The sequence below is a fragment of the Odontomachus brunneus genome, unplaced genomic scaffold (genome assembly GCF_010583005.1).
Source record: "Odontomachus brunneus isolate Ranch 3 - 2012 unplaced genomic scaffold, Obru_v1 Obru_scaffold_048, whole genome shotgun sequence".
In the NCBI taxonomy this organism is placed as follows: Eukaryota; Metazoa; Arthropoda; class Insecta; order Hymenoptera; family Formicidae; genus Odontomachus; species Odontomachus brunneus.
The window spans coordinates 446,450-468,544 of NW_022639498.1; the positions used below are offsets into that span (position 1 = coordinate 446,450).

The 22,095-nt window shown below is 33.0% G+C and overlaps 3 protein-coding genes across 6 annotated transcripts; 1 reads left to right on the forward strand and 2 right to left on the reverse strand.

The window, feature by feature from the left end:
* Positions 1-309: 309 nt before the first annotated feature.
* Positions 310-5,017, reverse strand: LOC116844979 (glucose-induced degradation protein 4 homolog). The gene is made up of 4 exons (XM_032817184.1): positions 4,467-5,017; positions 3,702-3,869; positions 3,365-3,597; positions 310-2,751 (listed from the first exon to the last, which is right to left on the reverse strand). Exons 1-4 carry the CDS (start codon positions 4,611-4,613, stop codon positions 2,688-2,690), a joined length of 612 nt encoding a protein of 203 aa, XP_032673075.1. The 5' UTR covers positions 4,614-5,017; the 3' UTR covers positions 310-2,687.
* A 3,816-nt stretch (positions 5,018-8,833) lies between these two features.
* On the forward strand, positions 8,834-18,384 carry LOC116844932 (BTB/POZ domain-containing protein KCTD5). 4 transcript variants are annotated; one of them, XM_032817108.1, is made up of 4 exons: positions 8,837-9,389; positions 9,575-9,871; positions 14,072-14,200; positions 14,499-15,351. In XM_032817108.1, the coding sequence occupies exons 1-4, from the start codon at positions 9,174-9,176 to the stop codon at positions 14,547-14,549; spliced, it is 693 nt and encodes a 230-aa protein (XP_032672999.1). In that variant the 5' UTR covers positions 8,837-9,173; the 3' UTR covers positions 14,550-15,351. The 4 variants fall into 4 exon arrangements, with proteins under 4 accessions (XP_032672997.1, XP_032672999.1, XP_032673000.1 ...); XM_032817109.1 differs by lacking the exon at positions 14,499-15,351 and adding an exon at positions 15,835-18,384 and having other exon boundaries at positions 8,843-9,389; XM_032817107.1 differs by having other exon boundaries at positions 9,003-9,020; positions 9,093-9,389; positions 14,072-15,351.
* Positions 18,385-19,237: 853 nt separating this feature from the next.
* LOC116844934 (ragulator complex protein LAMTOR2) lies at positions 19,238-21,938 on the reverse strand. The gene is made up of 3 exons (XM_032817111.1): positions 21,308-21,938; positions 19,609-19,771; positions 19,238-19,533 (listed from the first exon to the last, which is right to left on the reverse strand). The coding sequence occupies exons 1-3, from the start codon at positions 21,373-21,375 to the stop codon at positions 19,384-19,386; spliced, it is 381 nt and encodes a 126-aa protein (XP_032673002.1). The 5' UTR covers positions 21,376-21,938; the 3' UTR covers positions 19,238-19,383.
* Between the last annotated feature and the right edge of the window lie 157 nt (positions 21,939-22,095).

Consider the following 22,095-nt stretch of genomic DNA (forward strand, 5'->3'; position numbering starts at 1 on the left):
AAAGAACTATTATATTGTTTTATATGAGAATATAACACAATGTGCTTACTTCTCTGAGATGTACTAAAATAAACTTAACTTGACATACTATATTGCAATGCATACTTCAGGTAATTCAATAGAGAAATCTAAATAGATTTTCTTACTTGAAACACCGAATTTTCTTTAACACGCAACCAATATTAATAATATTGTACATTTTTCATTAAAATAGTGAAAATTCTTGCATATAAGAAAGGTACCTAGAGAGGGAAAAAGGGAGGAAGGATCATGAAGTATTAAAGGAAAGAATAAATAGAGAATGCCGTCCCGTTTGACACAAAATGTTTCTAATTTAATAGTAAAATGTTAGCTTCGTGTGTGTTAACAGCAAAATTTTATTTCGCGCCAAGAATAAAGATAAGGAATTCCGTTTCATGCGATTAGATCATTCCGCTTCACACGCTTCTTCTTTTTTTTGCTGTACACAAATATGTTTCTAATTTTAACTATTATGCTTAATTAAATCAAACTTTTGGTTTGATCGAATTTCTTATTAAATTTAATTGTTGGAATTTGCGATGATAACATATTATGGATGTTACTTTCTTGTCGATCTGAGCACTGTAATTTTCACTAATCGATACATCCTAAGCTACAGTGATTCTAATCACGGTGTAAGATTCAGAATTACAATGTAATGATGAGTTGTGTGATCGTTGACTGATTTACATTCATTTATAATTACTGTATATCGTGTTCTTTAGTTAAAGCACGTACGGTCGAATCGTGAAAATAAATTTGTTATGTCTGAACGTATATTAATCCCAATAAAGATTCAAACAATCCCCTCGAAAATTTCCGCAGAATCAATTCATTAATAAGTTTTATATTTCTTGTTACACAAAAAGTTGCTAAAATGAATTCTAGGATTAGATTTAGCGCTTAAAACGAATTATTTTTTTTCGCAACCTACAAAGAAAAATATAACGTATTGCAAATTATATATTGATATGTGAAATTTTGCACGCGTTTATAGCCGATATCAATAACTGATAACACAAAAATATACCTCTTAAAGAAACACGTGCACAACAATGTACAGCTTAGAAATAAAAACATAGTAACAGTAGATCATTTTGTAATAAAGATCGACTTAACATATTTAACAATGTGTCTGTATATTTTAAAGTATCTAATGTTATATTAAATATATATTTTACGTATATACTCTCTCTACGTTTTCCAATATCCAAATGTGACTGTTCGCTACGTAAACTTATCGAATCGATATGCGCTCCCTTGTAAAAAGCATATTTACTCCTCTATTACTTTCTGAGTATTTTGATATTAGCACAAGTATCAAAGAACGAAAGTATTAGCACTTAACTAATAAACATAAAATCTCGGAAATGATATAGTGCAGCATATACCGTTCCTCTAAAATATCAATATCACTGGGTTATCGCGTGTAGTTTTGTAAATCTCACGCATAAATTAAAGTTGCAATGCGCCAATGTACAACTTCCAAAGCTTTCTTAATAAGCTATATATTAGTTATTACAATTCGTAAACTTATATACATCCGTATATATGGGTATTATAATAATGCTTATCACAACAACATACTATTTTCCTAAGAGAATCAATATTTAATTAACACTCAATCGAAACATGAAGACAAGTTTTACAAACAGCCCCAACATGTGTCTAATACCTAGTCTTAAAATCGAGTGTGTGTATGTATATGTGTGTGTGTATGTGTGTGTACATACACACACACATATACATACACACATACTCTATGTATATATGTATGTATGCATGTATGTATAAAATATTATTAGAGTCCGACAAAGTTCGACTGCATAAAATAAATATATTTCCAACATAAAATGTACAGGTCAAACCTCGATATTTCAAGACGCTTAATTATTTTGTTTTTTTTATAACTTTCATGATTAGCTTTTCTTTTCCTTTATGATATACATATATCTCATTCGACCAACAATTACATATGATCTTTTATAATATAGCAGACAGATCTCATGAATATTTAAACTAATACAGAATTAAAAAAATGTTACCTCTCTGTAAATAGCATAGTCCTTTTGTATATAATTATGTAAATTTTTTTTTAAATATAATTTTTCACAATTTTAGAATCTACGTTGTCACGCGCATAATTAGTGCATACAATTCGTATATATCGTTTAGATAATAAAAAGGAAAGAAATCGATAATTTGTAATTATTGAATGTCTATATTCGAATCATGCACAATTATATTAAAACTCTTCTGCAATATCACACGCGTAACGAATGTAAATAATTTAAAATAATAAGAGGCATCAATTAATTTATTTTGACAAAAATCACAATTTACGGACAATACGAAGATAATCTGTAATTGATATATCATTTATTAAGCACTTCACAATCTTCATTATCTTTACGATGCTCTGTTTAATGATTGACTAAGAGGGAACAATATGGTAATAATTATATGGTGAATACCATACAGATTATATAACGTCATTTGGTTCATCGAACTCCACTATTTCATCATAGTCTCGTTACTGCAGTGTCATGATTAACAAACACGAATACGAAAATTCTAATTAAATTTGTACGCCAAATTGTTATGAGATCTGTGTGCTACGAGGGAAAAGACTTGAATATCGAGATTTCTCAGTGAGAGTATCGACTTCACCTGAACTCGTAAATTTGTATACTATGTTCCGGCACATGTCTCAGATTCAACGACTGATACCTGAAACAATAATACAATTATAGTATCAATATATAACATAACTGCATAAAATAATAATACAATATAATTATGGTATCAATTAGCACGATCGAATTTCATTGGATTATTTCACACGTTAACCATAATTCTACATATTTTTGTTTAATGCAAATATCACTTGTGTATGTTTAAAGAGATCAAATATCATTATTATTATTAATTATCATATCTCTAAAATTCGAAACTACCAGAATGAGTAAATTGAATATTCAGATTTGGAATAGTTTATAATTCAACATATTTTTGTTCGATGCAAATAATAGTTGTACATTAAAATAATAATCGTATATGAAAAATATAAATGTTGCCAATTATTATTACTAATTTTTCATATCTCCAGAATTCAAAACTGCTAAATCAAGTAATCTCAGGATGGGAATAATTCATAATTCAGTATACTTTTGATCAACATAAGTATCACTTGTGCATTCAAAGACCTAAGTATTGCCAATTATTATTACTATTATTAATTTCTCATATCTCTAAAATATTCAAAACTGCTGAATCGAGCAAGTCGACAATCAGAATGAAAATAATGATGTATATGTGTATGTATAACTTGTTGTCGCTTTACCATTCAGAACTACGATGATAATAAAAGCCCTCTATCGAGGCAGCTGATTTTTGGAAGCAAATATAGTAGAATCCCGCGAAGGAGGCACCGTTGATATCTTTGATCGTGTGGTCAGGAACCAGAAAGTGTTCTTTCCACCTCATAAATACAAAGTCGGTCCCCTTTAAAGCCTCATAATCGAACGTGTCGGAATTGAATGATTTGGCATACTGACAGAACGACTCGAACTTACTCTGCAACGAATAAGGAAAAGAAAAACAGAAAATAAAAAGGACACAAACGAATGATAACCCAATGATAGCGACTCAGCATAGATAAAAGTTGAAAAAAAACAAACCCAGTGCTTCTTGTCAACATCCTCGTCAGCGTCCCACTTGCGGGTGAGAAACGGATATTTTTTGGAGATGATCTCGCCGTCGAAGAAGGTTGTCAGCGTCGGGAACTCTTCTGTGAGACCCTTGATCTTTAGGTAGCCGCAGAGGTAACTGTTCTCCTCGTCCACGTGCTGTGAACACGAAGAATCGTGGAATGAAGACGCGCGCGTCGCGATCGCGGCTGATCTCGGCGCGTCTGACATGTATCACGGGGGAACGCCGTGATCAACGTGACTGTGATCGATCGGTATACGGCGATCGTTGCACGCCAATAACGAGCTGTCAACGTGCCGCGCGCTAGGGAGACACGCGCCGCTCGCAACGCGTCATAGGTTACCTCGTGCGATCTAGATCGCGCGCGCGAAGCCACGACCCTCTCTCGTCCTGCGGCTGGAAGTCTCGGAACAACAGGGAGAAGGGTGCACCGAGGAGGGAAAGAAGAAGAGATACGAAGAACAGGACGAGGAGCGTCAGCGACGACGGTGGTGTCGTCATCGTCGGCGGAACGATCGTCTCGCGCCGTCGTCGTCATCGTCATTATCCGCTCGCGCCTCAACGCGGAGGCGACGGCGAGGTCGCACGTACTCCAACGTTGTGGCGCAATTTCTGAAAAGTGACGACAGAAGCGACGACGAAGGTGCGGAGGCGGTGGTGGACAACGGGCGCGGAAGAGGGCGCGGGGGCCGACGGGCGGAGGACAGGAGGCGGGGGGGGGGGTTATGGCTAACCTGCAAAACCACCTCTACGTCGTAGCTGTTGCCTTTGGACTTTTGCGAACCCTGGAAGCGCGAGCCGTTGTAGAGGAGGGATTTCGTGACACCCGGCTGCTTGGAATTTGCGGGCGGCGGCGGCACCACGTCGACTTTCACCGGCATCCTCCTCCCCGAGCGGAGACCCCGAGAGCGAGCTACGAGCAATTAATCGTAGTCCACGACGGCGACGATAACGACGACGGCGACGCGCGACGCGGCGCCCCGCATATCACGTCGGAGAAAGACTGCCGTCGCAATGACTGCCGGTAATCCGCGGTATATGGACGTTTTTATACGCGTTAGCCTCGAACCCAGACCGCGATGGTCGCGCGGCTCTATACATATGTCGTGGGGAACGGGCGCTGCGACTGATCGCGCGATCGCTCGTTTTGTCTTTTGCGATGTCACGTTTGTTAACGCGTCAATGCGCCGCCCTCGCTGTCGACATCGATGCGATTGTCCTCGCGTCACGTGCTTCTCGCGTAAAACGATCCGCCGCAAGTTCTTGCGCTAGAACACGCGACATTCGCGCGTATCGTCTCTCTCTTTCTATCTTGCCTCTCTTCTCTGCATTCTCTATGCGATAGTTCCTATGGTGCGTTCCACATGGCGCTTGCAATGATCAGAGATCGAGGGTCTAAAGCCCGTGTCACATTACGGATTGGAAATTTAGGGTACATACCCATGCAGCGAAATAGAGGAGCGTGGAACGAGAGTGGAACCAATCATGAGCGTTCCACAGTTTTTGCTCGTGATTGCTTTCGCCACTGAAATATATACTATCTGGAACGCGCGCTACCTCTTGAGTATTGCAGGATGAGAGAAAGCATGCTTGTAGGTCTCGAACAGCGCTCTGTCTTTGTCTAGTACAGTCTGAACCAAAAGCTAATGACTCCTGCACACAGGACGCAGTAATGGCTCTTGGGGGTCGATTGTGTATCTTGAAACGAAGTAAAAATTACAAAAGCAAATTCACTAGGCATTGACCAATGAAGTTATTACAAATATTCTAGTAAATTTGTTTATTTTTGTCATTTTCATTCCATTTTGAAATACACAATCGACTCCCTGCATACAGGACGCGGTAATGCTTGCCGCGCGGCGGAAGTTCGCGTGACAGCCAATCAATATGCTGCTTTCCGTAATAACCTTCTAGTTCTTACGGAAAAACAACATATTGATTGGCTGTCGCGCGGACTTCCGCCGCGTGGCAAACATTACCGCGTCCTGTGTGCAGGAGCCATTAAGCTTATGAATAAAAGTTGTATGGCTCCTGCACACAGGACGCGGTAATGCTTGCCGCGCGGCGAAAATCCGCGCGACAGCCAATCAATATGCTGCTTTCCATAATAACCTTGTAGTTCTCATGGAAAAACAATATCTTAGATGCGTTCTTTTATTCGCAACAGATACAACCCGATGCATCCGATGCATAATTTAATCGTTCTGTATATCCAGTTGCGCACATCAAGCTATAGACTGCGTACATCTTGACCGTTCTTCTTGATTCATTTTTTAATTTAAGTTGCAAGCAGAATCATGCAACTGCTCGCATCCCAATCCAAGCGGCTGCCAAAAAATTGTAGCCTGAGTTTCGAATATGAAGGAACCTTAAGTACGAATACGGTTCTTTGGTGTGCAGAAAGTAGTGCGTTTCTCAGACAGTACAATATTTATGATAAATATTTGTTTCGAATTATTTCTTAAAAATATTATATAAATATAATATAAATATTTTATATACATGAAGGAAAAAGTATCAAAATCTTTATTAAAAATATTATTAAAATACAGAGTAAATATATTATAGTAAACGAAAAATAAATATTTGTAGTAATATTTTGTAAATATATCTATTTATAAATATTATATATGAAAAAAATAAATATAATTATTTAAAATTATTAAATTAATAAAAAAATAAGAAATTCGAATCTCAGCAATGGTAAGCAAATTTTCAAAGTACAATTTAAATTTAATTAAGTAGCGTGTGAAACAATAAAATAGAAATTTTAAGAAAAATTCAAGAAAAAAGAAAAATGTATAAAAATGTATATATTTTAATAAATATTTTTATAATATTTATGAAATAAATATTTTTCATCTATTGAATCTAAGGTCAAAAATATTTTGTAAATATATTTGTAAATATACTTATGAAATATTTTAGTAAATATTCATAAAATATTCAAATAAATCTTATAAATATTTTGTGCTGTCTGGGTTAATGAATGAAAAGGATAGAGAACAATAGTAATTGATCCCACACAGCAGAGGTGTTCAAAATATATCACAGGGATATCCTAAAGATATATTTGGGATATGCGATATCTTTAAGATATCCTTGTGATATATTTGGGACGTTCCTGCTGTGTGGGATGTAATATCCCAATGAAAAATTTTTCATATATAATTATATAAAATTATATAAAATTATATATAATTATATATTATTATGTATCAAATTTGTCCATTCATGTTCATACATTCTACTTATATATATAATTATATATATAAATTCATATATAATTTTGCATAATTACGCATAAATTTATATGTAATTATACATATTGTTGTACATAATTGTGTATAATTATATATAATTTTATATGATTATATATAATTATACATAATTATGTATGGACAAATTTCATACAAAATTTTGCATGAAAAATTTTTCATCGGGATGTTCAATAAATGTACAAAAATATGTATTAAATATAATCGAAATATTACAATCTTAACAAAAAAAGACATAACTTAACAAAGAAAGATATAACATAGGAGTAACAAGAGTAACAAGAGACGTGTTACGTCGGGAGCGTGCCGATTGACCACGATACGATTGGACACAACCAACCGATGAAAAGAATTATCTAGTGAATTACTAGGTCGAACCAATCATTACAATCTGTGTCCAATCATATCGTGGTCAATCGGGTCCCACCCGTACGTCTATATTATATAACAGTAATATTTTGTGTTTGCTGGGATAATTGTAGTAAAAAAATATGGAAAAATTAATTTATTAATGAGTTGTAGGTGGATACTGCAAATGTGAGAGCTACTAGAGGTTTGTTTGTAATAACAGCATCTGAAATTAATTCTAAGGACTCTTTATGCTCTAATAACTGGCCATGTTCCATGTACTAAATCGATTTCAATTAATGACATTTTTTATATTATTTAATATTATTATTAAACTGCCTCTCTCTCTCTCACAATTTTTATAAAGGCAATACTGATACATTTAGAGGAAAGTAGCCAAAAGCGACATAGGCTTTCTAAAACGACATACCTCTATATCTCATGTATGAAATGTTGTATTTTATCAAAACTATTATAAACGTAATTCGTTTTACAGTAAAGTCATGAAAAAGTCATACTTGGTATATTTCTTGTTTTTTTATATGCTAAATTAGCAAATATTGAGTTTTAGAAATTCGCAAGTTTTATTTCTATGATTTTTATTAGCGAATTACGTAGACTAAACATCGATAATTATCTTTTTGTTCAACATTAAGTTCTTCTAGATGCACTTGAAAAATTTTATGAGAAGTGTTTTAAAGTGACATATAGTATGCGATAACTACGATAGTCTGTGACTAACATAACCTGATTCTAACCTCACACTGTGAAGTGACATGTGTTGTATATGAACTTACTCTGCTGCAATAATGTAAATGTAAATCATTTTCAATAATTATTTGTAATTATATACATCAGTGAACACTAACATAAATATTGCTTTTAAATAAAATAAATATTATTCAACCATTAAACGCATTAACGAACTATTTATCATCAAATATTATTATATATGCAACATGTTATATAACTTCCAATAGGTATGTCGCTTTTGGCACCCATTTTTTTTGAACTCTATTTTCGTGCGTTTTAGAAAAATATTTTTTTGTTTTAAGTCTAAAAACAATTTCAGTAAAAATGTGATATTATCTGATAGAGGATACTTCCAATTACATGTATATATAATTACATTCATATTTTGAGCTTTATATTAAGACATAACCTTCAAAAACAAAGTGATATGTCGCTTTCGGTGCCTTTACTGATTGGGACCCGACGTCGGACATCGACGATCCAATAGCCAATAGGAAAATTTATTTTCTAGGGACAGTATATCACTAGCTAGTAACTTTAAAAAGTCTTTAACCTCTAAAAACAATCTTGATGCATCCACGAGATGCATTCAGCTACATCTGCTGCAAATAAAAGAACACAACCATTGATTGGCTGTTGTGCGAACTTCCACCGTGCGGCAAGCGTTGCCGCGTCCTGTGGGCAGGAACCATTAGGATATAAAAAAATATGTAGATATATTTTTTCTTATTTATTAGTATTCACTTATCGACTTATTAAGAAAAACAAAGCAAAGATGGTTCCTATTCGGATATTCAGCTATGTTAGAAATCAGCCGACTTAGCTTTTGGTTCAGACTGTACTAGACAAAGAGAGAGCGCTGTTCGAGACCTACAAGCATGCTCTCTCTCAGCCCGCAACACTCAAGAGGTAGCGCGCGTTCCAGGTAGTATATATTTCAGTGGCTACAGTAGCAGTACTTTAAAAACGCACTCCATGTAGAGGACGGGAATTTAGACGCTGCACTGTCTATCATCCAGCAATGGTGCTCGATCGCGATCTAACGTAACCTGACTTTTCTTAATGTCAATTGATGCCAATGCAAGTATGGCGGACTTTGGCGACACGAATACGCACGAAATGACAGAGAATCATGTTCACAAGCGGTGCAATAATCAGTGGGTGCGACTGAACGTGGGCGGAACATATTTTTTAACGGCGAAGACCACCCTGACGAGAGACCCAAATTCGTTCCTCTACCGGCTGTGCCAAGAGGACTCAGACCTTATTTCGGACAGGGTTAGTTGACACTGTTTCTTACCGGGAATTTCAAACAGGTTTGGTCGAAGTAAATTTGCCTACAACGTAATCCTACGGTCTATCCGTAAGCTCATGCTAGCCTAAGCGGGTCGCATGTTTTGCCGCACGCAGATGTTACCCGGTTGAACGGAGTTGAACGGTTGTGTGAATGCTTTGTTTTTAAGGACGAGACGGGAGCGTACCTGATAGACCGCGATCCCACGTACTTCAGTCCGGTTTTGAATTATTTACGCCACGGCAAGCTGGTCATCAATAAAGACCTTACCGAGGAGGGTGTGCTGGAGGAAGCAGAGTTTTATAATATTACCGAGCTCATTCGGCTAGTCAAAGAAAGAATTATAGTAAGGGATACTCGGCCACAGAGAGACTCCAAGAAACACGTCTATAGAGTCCTTCAGTGCCACGAGGACGAGATAACGCAAATGGTGTCTACTATGTCGGACGGATGGAAATTTGAACAGGTATAACTAATGGTCTTCTTTGCAGCTAAACTGTCTGCACCAGTTTGCACTAGTTATTTTTCTTTCTTACACCAAATCATAGCTATATATCTGTTTCTTCTTAAATTCCAAAAATGTATATTAGCACAGTTTCAAAGAACAAATCTTAATTGTCTTTTTAAGGATATATTACTCATGCAAGAAGTTGTTAGAAATACATCAATATTTTCATTTTCCATATGAAAACATGTATATTATGTGTATATATGTACATACATGCACACATACATATACACATTGCTAAAAAAGGATTCAAGACTTACAGAGTAGATAGTATTCATTATAAGGTAACGATCCTAATTTTGGGCTATTCAAAGTTACAGTAATTTTTATTCATTTACATAAGTTTGTCAATCAAACATTAAAAGGAATTATTGATACCAATGTAAGCAACAAATATTATAGTATCAAAACCAAATTATTAGATTTTAAAATGATTAATTCTACATTTAAAATTAAATAATTTGAAATATTTGTGCGTAAGCCCCAAATATAGGTCCAATTATAGGTCAATAAATATTTTGTGTCCTTATAATGAGTTATACAATATTCAATTTCATATTAACAATAATGCCCATATTCATTGTTTTACTTTATACAGAATACAGATGACATTAGCACACAATCTATTACATAACATAATCTACATATTGACAATTTTATAAATCTAAACAACTGATAAATCAAACAGTAGACTATGAACTTTTTCTTTAATATTATACAATATAAATTGTATATAATATTTATATATTGTTTATTCTCTCTCTGAGATTATATATATGTACATATATTATATATATATATATATATATATATATGCACATATAAATAACAATATTATATAATTTCAGGATACGATTGTAAAAAAATTAAAAAAAATGTTGTCTGTTTTTAATCATAATTTGTATTGTTTTAATATTAATAATTTAATAATATATTTATAATTAATAATTTAATTAATAAAACATACTTAAGATGTGAAATTGGGACTTCAATCATAATTAAGACCATTAATTGAGTAAAAAATGTTTAGTAATATAAATTGAAAACATGGATTGAAAAATCAACTCTTAAAGTTACAAATGTTTTATGTTTTTGGTGATACAAGTTGTTTGTATGCTTCTATTGATCACACGCAGTGAATGAACGCCAACGACTCACTATACTTATTACATTAACACTATACTTATTACATACACAATCTCACTATACTTATTACATTAACACTTATTTGGAAGGTGTTTATATGTCCTCTTTCAAAAATTTCTGATCTTTTTTGAATCAGAAAAGAACTATACATACTTGGTAGGTAATCTGATGGAATGAGAGTCTACACTCATTAGATATAATATTGATATAGTATTAATAAAGGATTTGTAATGATAATAGGTTGTTTATGAAAAACTTGCTACATAAAAGAAGCAGTAATTCCTGTTACAGTCTAAATAACTGATGTTTGGATTTACTTCTACCGCTCTAGAGTGTCCTGAATACTCACCGCGGCCATATTGGATTGATGAAGCGAGGAAAATCATGCCCAAAATTCCTGCAAATCACAGTTAAATAAAAAGATATATCATTCAAATGATACTTGCAATCTATTCTGCATACTTGTGAGATACTCCTGATACTTTTCTTTTGTCGAAATAACTTTTACATAGCCGCAAAATAAATGCGACAAATCGCTTTGTTTTGATAGGAAATCAGCTATGTGACTCTATTCCCAATATGACCAAAATTTACTTGTACGCATTAAATATCACAATAAGCATAGTGTCCGGAGCATTTTCACAATTTTACGATTGTGTCACACGTGACTTGCACGCACTATATTTAGTAATAATGCTGTGGTTTGCAGGAAAAAATTGGTCGTCTGTTTACATCATTAGGTCTGTCTGTTTTCGATGAACTTTTGTACTACTGCAATAGTTTGCACTAGTGCAGAAATTTTTCGGAAACGAACGAATCTATTTTCCCCTAATAATTCATTATTTTGCCGTTTACAATCATGTCGTCACCGTCAACGCGGAGTTTTAGGTACTCTTAACGACAGTATCGTTGTCATTATGTTATCGTTGCGCAGTTTTTCTATCATATTAGCGCAAGGACAAAACGATAATGAGCTCGATTCAGTCGTTAATGAAGCTCTTTGAACAGCGTGTGAGATGAAATTAAAATGATTTGGATATCTTTGTCATAAAGACATCGTGAAGTTGTCGTGTAGATCGATTCTCTAACTTATCATAACGACGGTGTTGCTGGTATGTTGTGTTGTTGCGCAGCACTTTTCTACCATGCATACCTGTGCTGTGCTGGGATTCTGTAACTCGTTATTGGAGTTAACGACAGTTTCGTTATCGCTGCGTAGCTTTTGTATACTGTAGAAAAGTTGCGCAACCATAACGAAACTCCAATAACGTGTTACAAAATCCCAGCACTGCGCAACAACATAACGATAACGACTTTGTCGTTAAAAGTTATAAAATTGGCTTAGTAAAATTTTTTCATTGGCAATACATACATAAAATGCATGTCTGCCATTTCCCGATTGTAATTAACAAGTCGGCATAATTGAGAGAATTCTTGTTACCGCGTCTGTTGAACATTGTGCGATCACCAATCATAAGGGGACAAGTGACTATACTGTACTGAAGCAGGATAAGAGAAGAAAGAGAGAGAGAGAGAGAGAGAGGAGGAGGAGAGAGAGAAAAAAAGCGTAAATTTTATTGTGTAGAAATAGAACTAACTTTTATTGTGTAGAAATAGAACTAACTTGAAAAAGATCAGGAATTTTTTAAAAAAGATATATAAACACCTCTTTTAAACATCAAAGTAATATGGTAAAATATTCGTTCCTTCATTCACCATACGTAATCAATGAAAGCACACAAATAACTTACGTTACAAAAACCGAAAAACACGCGTAACTCTGAAAGAGTTGATTTTTCGACCTAAGTTTGCTAAACATTTTTTATTCGTTATAATGAGCACTATCTATCTTATAAGTTTTAAGTCTTTTCTTGAACAGCCTGTATATACACTGAGAGAAGAATTTAGTAAATATTATCAAAATTTGGTTACTATTACTAAATGATAGACGTAAATATAGCGGGCCAAAGCTATGGCAATACTTATTAATTAATTTAGTTCTGTAAAATAAATTATTTATTTGACAGAAGTAAAATTTATTTGCTTCCAGAATATATTTGGTAAATAAAACTTATTGAATAGTTGAGCAAAATAAGCGATTTTGTAATAGTTACAAAATTTTTGATAGGTTCAACCAACTATTGTAATAATAAATATTGAAACGATGTAATAGCTACAAATGAATGAATTTTTCGTTGTACTGCAACAAAACATACTTATACTGGTAACAAAATAGAATTCGTACCTACTGAATTTTTTATTATATGGGATATAACGATTTCATAACAATTATCAAATATCTGTTCATAACTATAATATATTTCATATTAAATATTTAACATTAAGTAACTATTACTAAATTATTTAATTGATGTTACTGTGAATGCAATTACGTCATACTCCCGATCTATTAAATATTTGGTAATTATTATCATATTTAGTATTAGTTACTAAGGATTCAATGAATTTCTGTAACTAAATGCAGTTTGTTATAGTTACCAGTCTTTTCTCTCAGTGTATACACACACAAAATCGATCAAATAACAATATATTTCCACCTTAACATCACATCATTATAGTCTATTTATTTTATTATATTATTATCTCTAAATCTTGATGAAATTTTGTCTACATTATTTTAAATATTTGTCGATATTTTTAGAAATCTTTTTTGTTGAGATTATTGAGAGAGAGCAACAATATATTTCTATAACAGCACGGATGAAAGCATTTCCAAGTTTTTAATGTTAATAAATATATTATCAATATGTCATTTAACGTTATCATGGTTATACTGAATTTATACTTCAAAGTGAAATAACTTTTGACCCAGGCTTTGAATCAATGTCAAATTGTTTGTATCATTTTTAGATTTTATTGATTAATCTGTATTTTTTCAAAATTTATTAATTATTCTTGAGTTGTGGGTAATGCATCCTTAATTGCATATAAATTCTGTCTGCATATTGTTAATAACTCACCTGTGACACTTTTTTTTCTCTTCTCTTTTAGTTAATCAACATAGGTTCTCAATATAACTATGGTAATGACGATCACGCCGAATTTCTGTGTGTCGTAAGCCGAGAATATGGGGCTAATCAGCTCAGCAGTAAGGAACAAGAATCCACGGATCGTGTCAAGGTACCGCTATCCTATTCGACTGTTTCCCATCCTTATTTGAGTCAAAGTAGCTATGGCTAATGCGGTCTCATTTTGTTTTTTTGTTATATCCGAATTGGTCTATAAATTGCCACACAGATCTTGTCGATTGAGGTTCAATCACATTCTTTTACTAAATATTTTCACTCTTCCCCCCCTTCCCATTTAAATAAAATTATATATTCTAAATAATCTCTGCGTTAGTATTGTTATGTCCCTTCTATGTTGGGTTGCATGAGATATTTATTGAAGCAATAAATATCTAACTACTTCTTCTCAGCTGGGAACACAAGCGCTTTCCTGTCTAGAAGAAAGGATTGGATTCCAATGAAATTTCCAAGTGCTTCACTGCCATAAGTGGGAGAAAATTGTCCTGAGATTGTCCTGTTTTTGCAATCCAACATTGATTTTCTTAATTTCTAACGCTATTGTGAAATCAAATAACACACTTTCATCATTCCAATAAGGTCGAATAAAGCAGTATTATTTTTTTTTAGTATTAACAATTTGCCTATACTGACGGGTTGGGTAGAGAAAAAAAATAATAAGAAAAGAACCAAAGATAAGCTTTATTATACTATATGTATGATAAATATGATATATATACAAACGGTTTTATTATGAGATTGAATTACCTCACCCCCTACCAGTCACGCTTAATCCAGCAATACATTCCTCTAAACATTTTTCCGCAATATTTTTGACGGTCGCTTAGAATTATTTTGCTTAATCGTTCTCGAGAGGAGACGAAAACACAAAAAGGAAGAGGAATTCTCTTGTAGACATAAAGTGTTCGACAGCAGACTTTATTAGGTGGTTTCGCGTGTTTCAGAAATAAGTGAAAAACGATAGATCTTTGAAAAGGGAGAATTGTGAATCGTGAATTTCCATTCTGTCTCTTGTGTCTGTGTGTATATATACATAAATATGTGTGTGACTCCAAACGTGTGCGCTTTATACATTGACACACATACACATTGTTGAAGTCTCATTAACTGGAAAACCACCTGATAATCTGTGGAGCCCAGAGGCCTGTTCGCATGAGCATGTTCCGCCTCTGACATTTGTTGTATGTACTATATTATTATTATTGTATCGCATGCCGTTCGTTAAATAAAGAATTTTTTCTTTCATTGGTTTGGTTACTTTATGCCCTGTGACCTGCATGAATCATTGTTGCATGCTAAATTATTCATCATACATTATATATATCTTTTGTGCGACGTGTAAGCGTGAATTGTTGTACCTTATCAAGAGCTTTTGTACAATTTCTTTAAATTACGTGATATTAATCCCGATTAGTGTATACTAATATTTACATTATTACGGGTTCACGCGCGCGTGCGCGCTTTCTTTAATGATGGTAGCTTTTGGGGATACGCAGTAGCTATAGATTAGATTAGCGTGTCGGTATTCATTTAATTGATTTATACGTGAGAAAAAAAGAGACGCAACAATATATAACAGAGGCGAAATGAAATAATTTTCGAACGATAAAACCTCTTGTGACGTCACACGCCCTATTAGATTCCGTATTTAGAATTAAGTATTATAATTGTAAGTGAAGCAAACTAATACGTTTCTATTAAGCTTAGACTTATTGGATTACATTCTAGGTTTTGCAGCAGAAGGGTTCACGCATGTAATGTCTAGATCCGTCCTTGTTTTCCCTTGCCTCCCTTAGTTTGATCAACTGCGCTGCGACAAGATGAAGACTGTTTTCGTTTTTACATTTAAAACATTCAACTGTAAAACACTCGTATATTTCTCCATTATATTCTCTCTATTTCTACCGTAATATTTACGTATAGGGACATTATTGTGCAAAGGATATAAACAAGTTTTATAGATATGTATTTATTACATAGCAAGATTGTATATGAAGCTTTAAAACCGAAAGTATCACGTTATTATTAATTTATTCCTCTTCATTAAAACAGTGCCCAAAAGAACAAAAAAAAAAAAAGAGAACGTTGATCTCAACAGGAAAAGGGATAGTTTAATAATTTCGTACAGTTTATACACAGATATAATCGCTATAATACAACAGGCATAAAGCAGAAACCTTCCTTTTTCTATTAAGCACATCTATCTGCTTTAAAAGCAGATAAAATGCTATAGTCAGTGAGAGAGAGAGAGAGAGAATGAGAGAGAGCGCATAGTTATATATACTAATAAATAACGTTGTTCCGTAATGGCTGCAGTTATGTTTTAGCTTTATCGAATATTTTAACGGACAATGGCATTTGTGGAGGCAATCGGTTTCATAGAAATTTCTACAACAAATGGTAGCTTTTATCTTGGATGTAGTACATATATATAGATCGTGTCATTTTTGTACCAAATTGTACAAAAAGAAAGAATTCTTTTTCCCATCCGTGTCCTTATCGTAAGATGTCTAAATTACTTACCTTCGCACTGCCGCTATATAAAGAAATAAAAAAAGAAAAACATAAAATAATATTTGTAATATCTAACGTGATAATTTTGTCAAAACCCGACGCATAAACTGATAACTATGAAATATGTAAATTGCTGACTTTTTACATATACTGTTGATACGAAAACGGGATTTTTTCTAAACGAAGCAATTTTATTACACTACTTGTTAAGAATACCCAAATCTAAGGTGCGCGTGAAAATAGCGGAGGATCGAAAATCTCCGTGCAAAATGCCATTGCAGAAGAGGAAATTTTAAGCAGCGGGAGAAATGTATATATACATACATACATGCATATATATATATATATATATATATATATATATATATATATATTCCACACAGTAGAAATGTTCCGAATATATCATAGAGATATCCTACAGATATTGAGATATTTTCATAATATCCTTGATGCATTCAGGACATTTCTGCAATGTGGGATATGTACAACGCGCGCAAAAAGATTCCGAAACATTCGTTTTATATTTCACAGCATACTGCACAAAAGATCAAGAAAAAAAGACAGAATGTGATTTCGTTGTCGCAAATCAATGAAGGGAAGCGGACGTATAAGGTTATCAATGTCTGGACATGTATCTAATCCTGAACATTCTTATTGTTTTAATCTTTAAGTACAAATATTTAAACTTCCAACGGAAAAAAAAATATATATATACTGAATATATATACACAATACACGTACATATATACATACAACACACATATATACATATATTTATGTATCCTATATTAAAAGTTAAAATATTTGTAATCCACAGAATCAAAACAATAGAAATATACAAGATTAGATACGTATCCGACAATTGATACTTTTATCCAAAATAGAAAAATTTAGATTTTTCGTTTCACACAGGATATATCTGCAGTTGCAATATGATCCCCTACATCCGTAGTAATTCGCGCGAGTATTTGCGACAGATGTAGGTTGTCAATTGTCGAAGGCCTATTCTAAGAAAGTGTCCTAGACAATATATTCATACTTAACGATGTTAAATGGAAGAGTATTATGTAATATCGGCTTTTTATAGATGTGCCATTAGTATTGTATACACCGCGAAATTATTGTCCCACGCATACGCAATTTCCACTTTGCAGACATTGACAGAGTAACGATTTACAATATGGATACTAAAATAATCGATTACATTTTTATACATTGTCATTGTGTGTGTGTGTATCATCGGTACTTGTGCTATACATTTATCGTTTCGATGGCGTGTATTTAAACAGTGAGGACGTATAGAGAAAACAAGAAAGATATCACTGATTGGCTGGCAAACAGTTCTCATTTGCTACGGCGGGATTTCAGAAACTTTAGGACCAATATTGTTAATCTCGTGCTATGTACAGTGTTGTTTAGACTAATGTAAGGCATTATTTTCTAGCTCAAATTTTCACGTATCCGATCATTAATTTAGTCGACATATTATTAATGTTCATTATCGTCACATTATACATGACGAGAGAGGGACGGACACGCCCCGCTTCACTCATGTAAAGTTTGTACTTTCATATAGATAGACTTCTAAAATAATAGATATAACAATTTACCGATTATTCAGTGTTTGGCGTTAGGGATCAAGGCAAGTAGCGTTTACATTTCATGGAGAACTAAAAGAATTACAGCAAGAGGTAGAAGAAGTTATTAATAAACGATGTAAAAAGAAATTATCGTACTACGCGATAATATACCGCATATAATATAGCTTATTGTGTTTCTTCTTCATTGTACATCCATAATGTATTTTCAATTTGTTTTGGGTATTCACTTCTCTGTAAAACACGTTAATAATTTTCAACTTTGATCTACCGCACAACTAGTACAGAGTTCTTAAAACGTTATTCTCATTTGTGGGTACGAGAAAGTTTTACCACATCCAAAACTCTCATACTTTTTCATGTCATTGTATGTACGTGCAGATGTATAATAATGTAATCAAAATTTATTAATTGACATTTATTGAATGGTAATTTAAAGTATAGGATGATTCTGATATATATTAAAGGTATTAGACACTTTTTAGGAATTTCTATGCAATAATTCTTACCTAGTAGTGCAATTCACCGTAAGCGCGCGATGAATAAAAAAATAAAATATGATATATAATATTGTTGATTATTTTTCTGCCAATACAGTCAGTCACACACACATATAAATAAATATCACATACACACATTTATAAATATATATCACGAGAAATTATATAAAGAAAAGCAGATTGAATTTTTTCGAACGACTCTTATGCGTTAAGTAAATTATAACAATAGTTATTTACACATATGGCAACTCTCTATTGACACTACATTATCGATAGGTAAGCTTACATCAAGTAGATTTTATGATTATGGCGTGTGATTTGTAAAGTGAGATAAAATTAAATGCAAATTGTTTTTATTAATTGTAACTTATATGAAAAATAAAAGATTTATTGTACTATTAAAGTTATACGCAAACCATCTACTTCATTTTTTCGCTTGCCCTATTTCCTATTGTTTTACTTTGCATAGAATATCCGATTGTGCGTACGATAAAACGGAAGCATGTACACATGTCGGCATAAAATTAATAAAAATATATTTGTACACATGTATACAGTATTCGTACAAATTATAAATTCTTATAAACAATAAATAAATATTACAGAATAAACATACAACATATTAAGATGCACTGATACTTGGTAACAGATCAAATGTGATTCCCTCAAGGCATACTTGCTATTGTCTTTAAAGGTTGATCGAGATACTGAGCTAATGCCTGTGCCTTTTCTCGTAACAATCCAAATCCTACATTTTCTTTTGCATACAAACATAACAGCAAGTTAGCTACTTCTGTGATAACAACTTTTCCTTCCTATAAAAACAAAAACGGAGTATTAACAGATTTCTACATATTTAACATGATAAAATTCGCTGATGGATAAATTACCATGCAATCCATTAGAACAAACTGTAATTCATCTTCTTTAAAGGCATTCCTTCCATTTTTCTCATAAACGGTCCAAATGTTACTCGTGATGGCAGCTGTCACTCTGGCATCTTTATCTCCATAACCACTGTATGCTAATAATCCACCATCTCTGTTAAGTAATCTGTAGTATTGCATTAATTCAACATTAATTTTTGCATATTAAGTGTCACATTGCAGGAATAATTATACTGGTCAACAGGTAATTTGTCACATGGAATTCCTCATGTTCCTTATATATTTTTGTGCTTGCAATCTGCAAAATTTCTCCAATATCCAGTCTTTTTTGTGACTGTCATCTGAGATTTAATATTTTGTACTTGGCCTATTCCCCATGCAATTTGTAATTCAATTATATATAATTTCTAAACTTTTTATATTGTAATACTATCAATATTGAATCAAAATTAAATATTAATATTTTCCATAAAAGGTTCTTCTGTTCAAGCAATAATATATTGTTCATAAAAATTCATTATAATTATTTTTTTCCTTTTATGTAACTTTTCTCCAATTAAGATATGAAAATGCTGATACCTTCTTTCTTTATTTTTAAAAGAAACAATTTAAAGTACAAATCAATACAGTAAAAAATCACTAGTTTGTATCTTTTAAATTAGGTCATATATTTATTAGACATTAAAGAAAATGAACTTTCATATATTTATTAGATATTAAAGAAAATGAACTTTCTTTTAAATTAACTTCAAAATCATGTTACTGAAAACCCTTCATTGATATAATAAAGTATACTGGCACTTTTTAATTCAGTGTAAAAAATACTATGTAGATCGCATAATTTAATTCATGTAACAAAATGATTTTTTGATAGACCAGTGTTATTAATTAAAGAAAAATGTCTATGTATAGACAATGCAAACTATGTATAAGATGTCATATATAAATGATGAACAAATATTACAGAATAAACATATAATGTATTAAATTGCATTAATACTTGGAAACAGATCAAATGTGATATCCTCAAGGTATACTTGCTATTGTCATTAAGGATTGATCGAGATACTAAGTCAATATCTATATCTTTTTCCATAACAATTTAATATAATAATAGGTAATGTATAATTTATGTATGTTGTTTAAAAAATATATAGCTTATTTAAAAAAGTAATAAATATATAGCTAATTTAAAAAAGTTTATATTTTTACTTAACCTTTAGAATCCTAATGTAAATTTATCAACGGTTTCCTAGACAAATTAAAGTTTACAGGATTTTCTGAGATTCTTACCTTCCGAGTTAAATCTGCTATAATAAAATAGAAATTTCGTGCAATTTGTCTTTTCTAAACATTACGTTTACAATTTATAATTAATATTCAAAATAGATATTGCTAATTTATTTGTGCACTTTTTTATGTATTTTAATATAATTTATAATATTCTACATAATTTCCACTGTCTACATAAAAACAGATTGTGTAATTCACATAAAGGGTACATAAACAATTCATGTAGATGTAATCTTAAAATTTATGGAACAACCCTGTGTACGAGACTATCTATAGTGTGAAGCGATTCTTGGATGAATTCGTACACTTAAAAAAGGAACGCGATATTAGAGAAAAGTATTTACGCACAGAATATTCTGAAAAAACTAATATATCTCACGTATGTATATTTCTCCGAATTCTTACTCACAAAGTGTTCTCCACACCTCCGGTGTTTGCTTGACTAAGAACTTGCGTGAGAGCTTTCGGCTTCAACATATTTTCGTTGTCGCTTTCAATTGTAAGTATTTCAACGTCAATCGAATGCTATTTATTTACCACACATGCGCACATAAAATCTGTGTTACTGTAAAAATTCTCTTATTCTTCCTCGAACCCACCTCGGTACCGATATCAGTTGTTATCGTTGAAACAGCGAATGTAGCGGATTGTATATCAACAAATCGTTCAAAAGAAAGCAAGATGAGTGAGAGAGAGAGAGAGAGAGAGAGAGAGAGAGAGAGAGAGAGAATGACGAGTGGGGGTGATGGGGAATACAGTCACGAGTTATGTGTTTCTTCAGATGCGTAGTTTAATTAATTTTGTCGAAAGTGACGCTCTCTTGACACTTGTGACTCATTTACACGTGACAGTGCTGAATCATCGGTCACGAGGTCCTGCTGCTGTACAATAAATATGACAATCCGTTTTTTTGCACAATGTAAAGATAGATCGTACCCACGTGGATATTTATATTTATACTACCGCACATTTAATTATTTCGCCGTTTGCATCAGCCGTTGAGAGGAAGAATCTTCACGAATCGTTTCGTGGTGCCTTCTGCGCGTCGCGCATTGATCATTTCGCCCGCTCATTGGAGGATTCACACCGCGTGACGTCCGACGTACGACGTCCAATATCCAATAGCAGAACAGCTTTCCAATGGAAAACTGAATTTTCTAATAGAAAGCTGTTCTCTTATTGGATATCGGATATTGA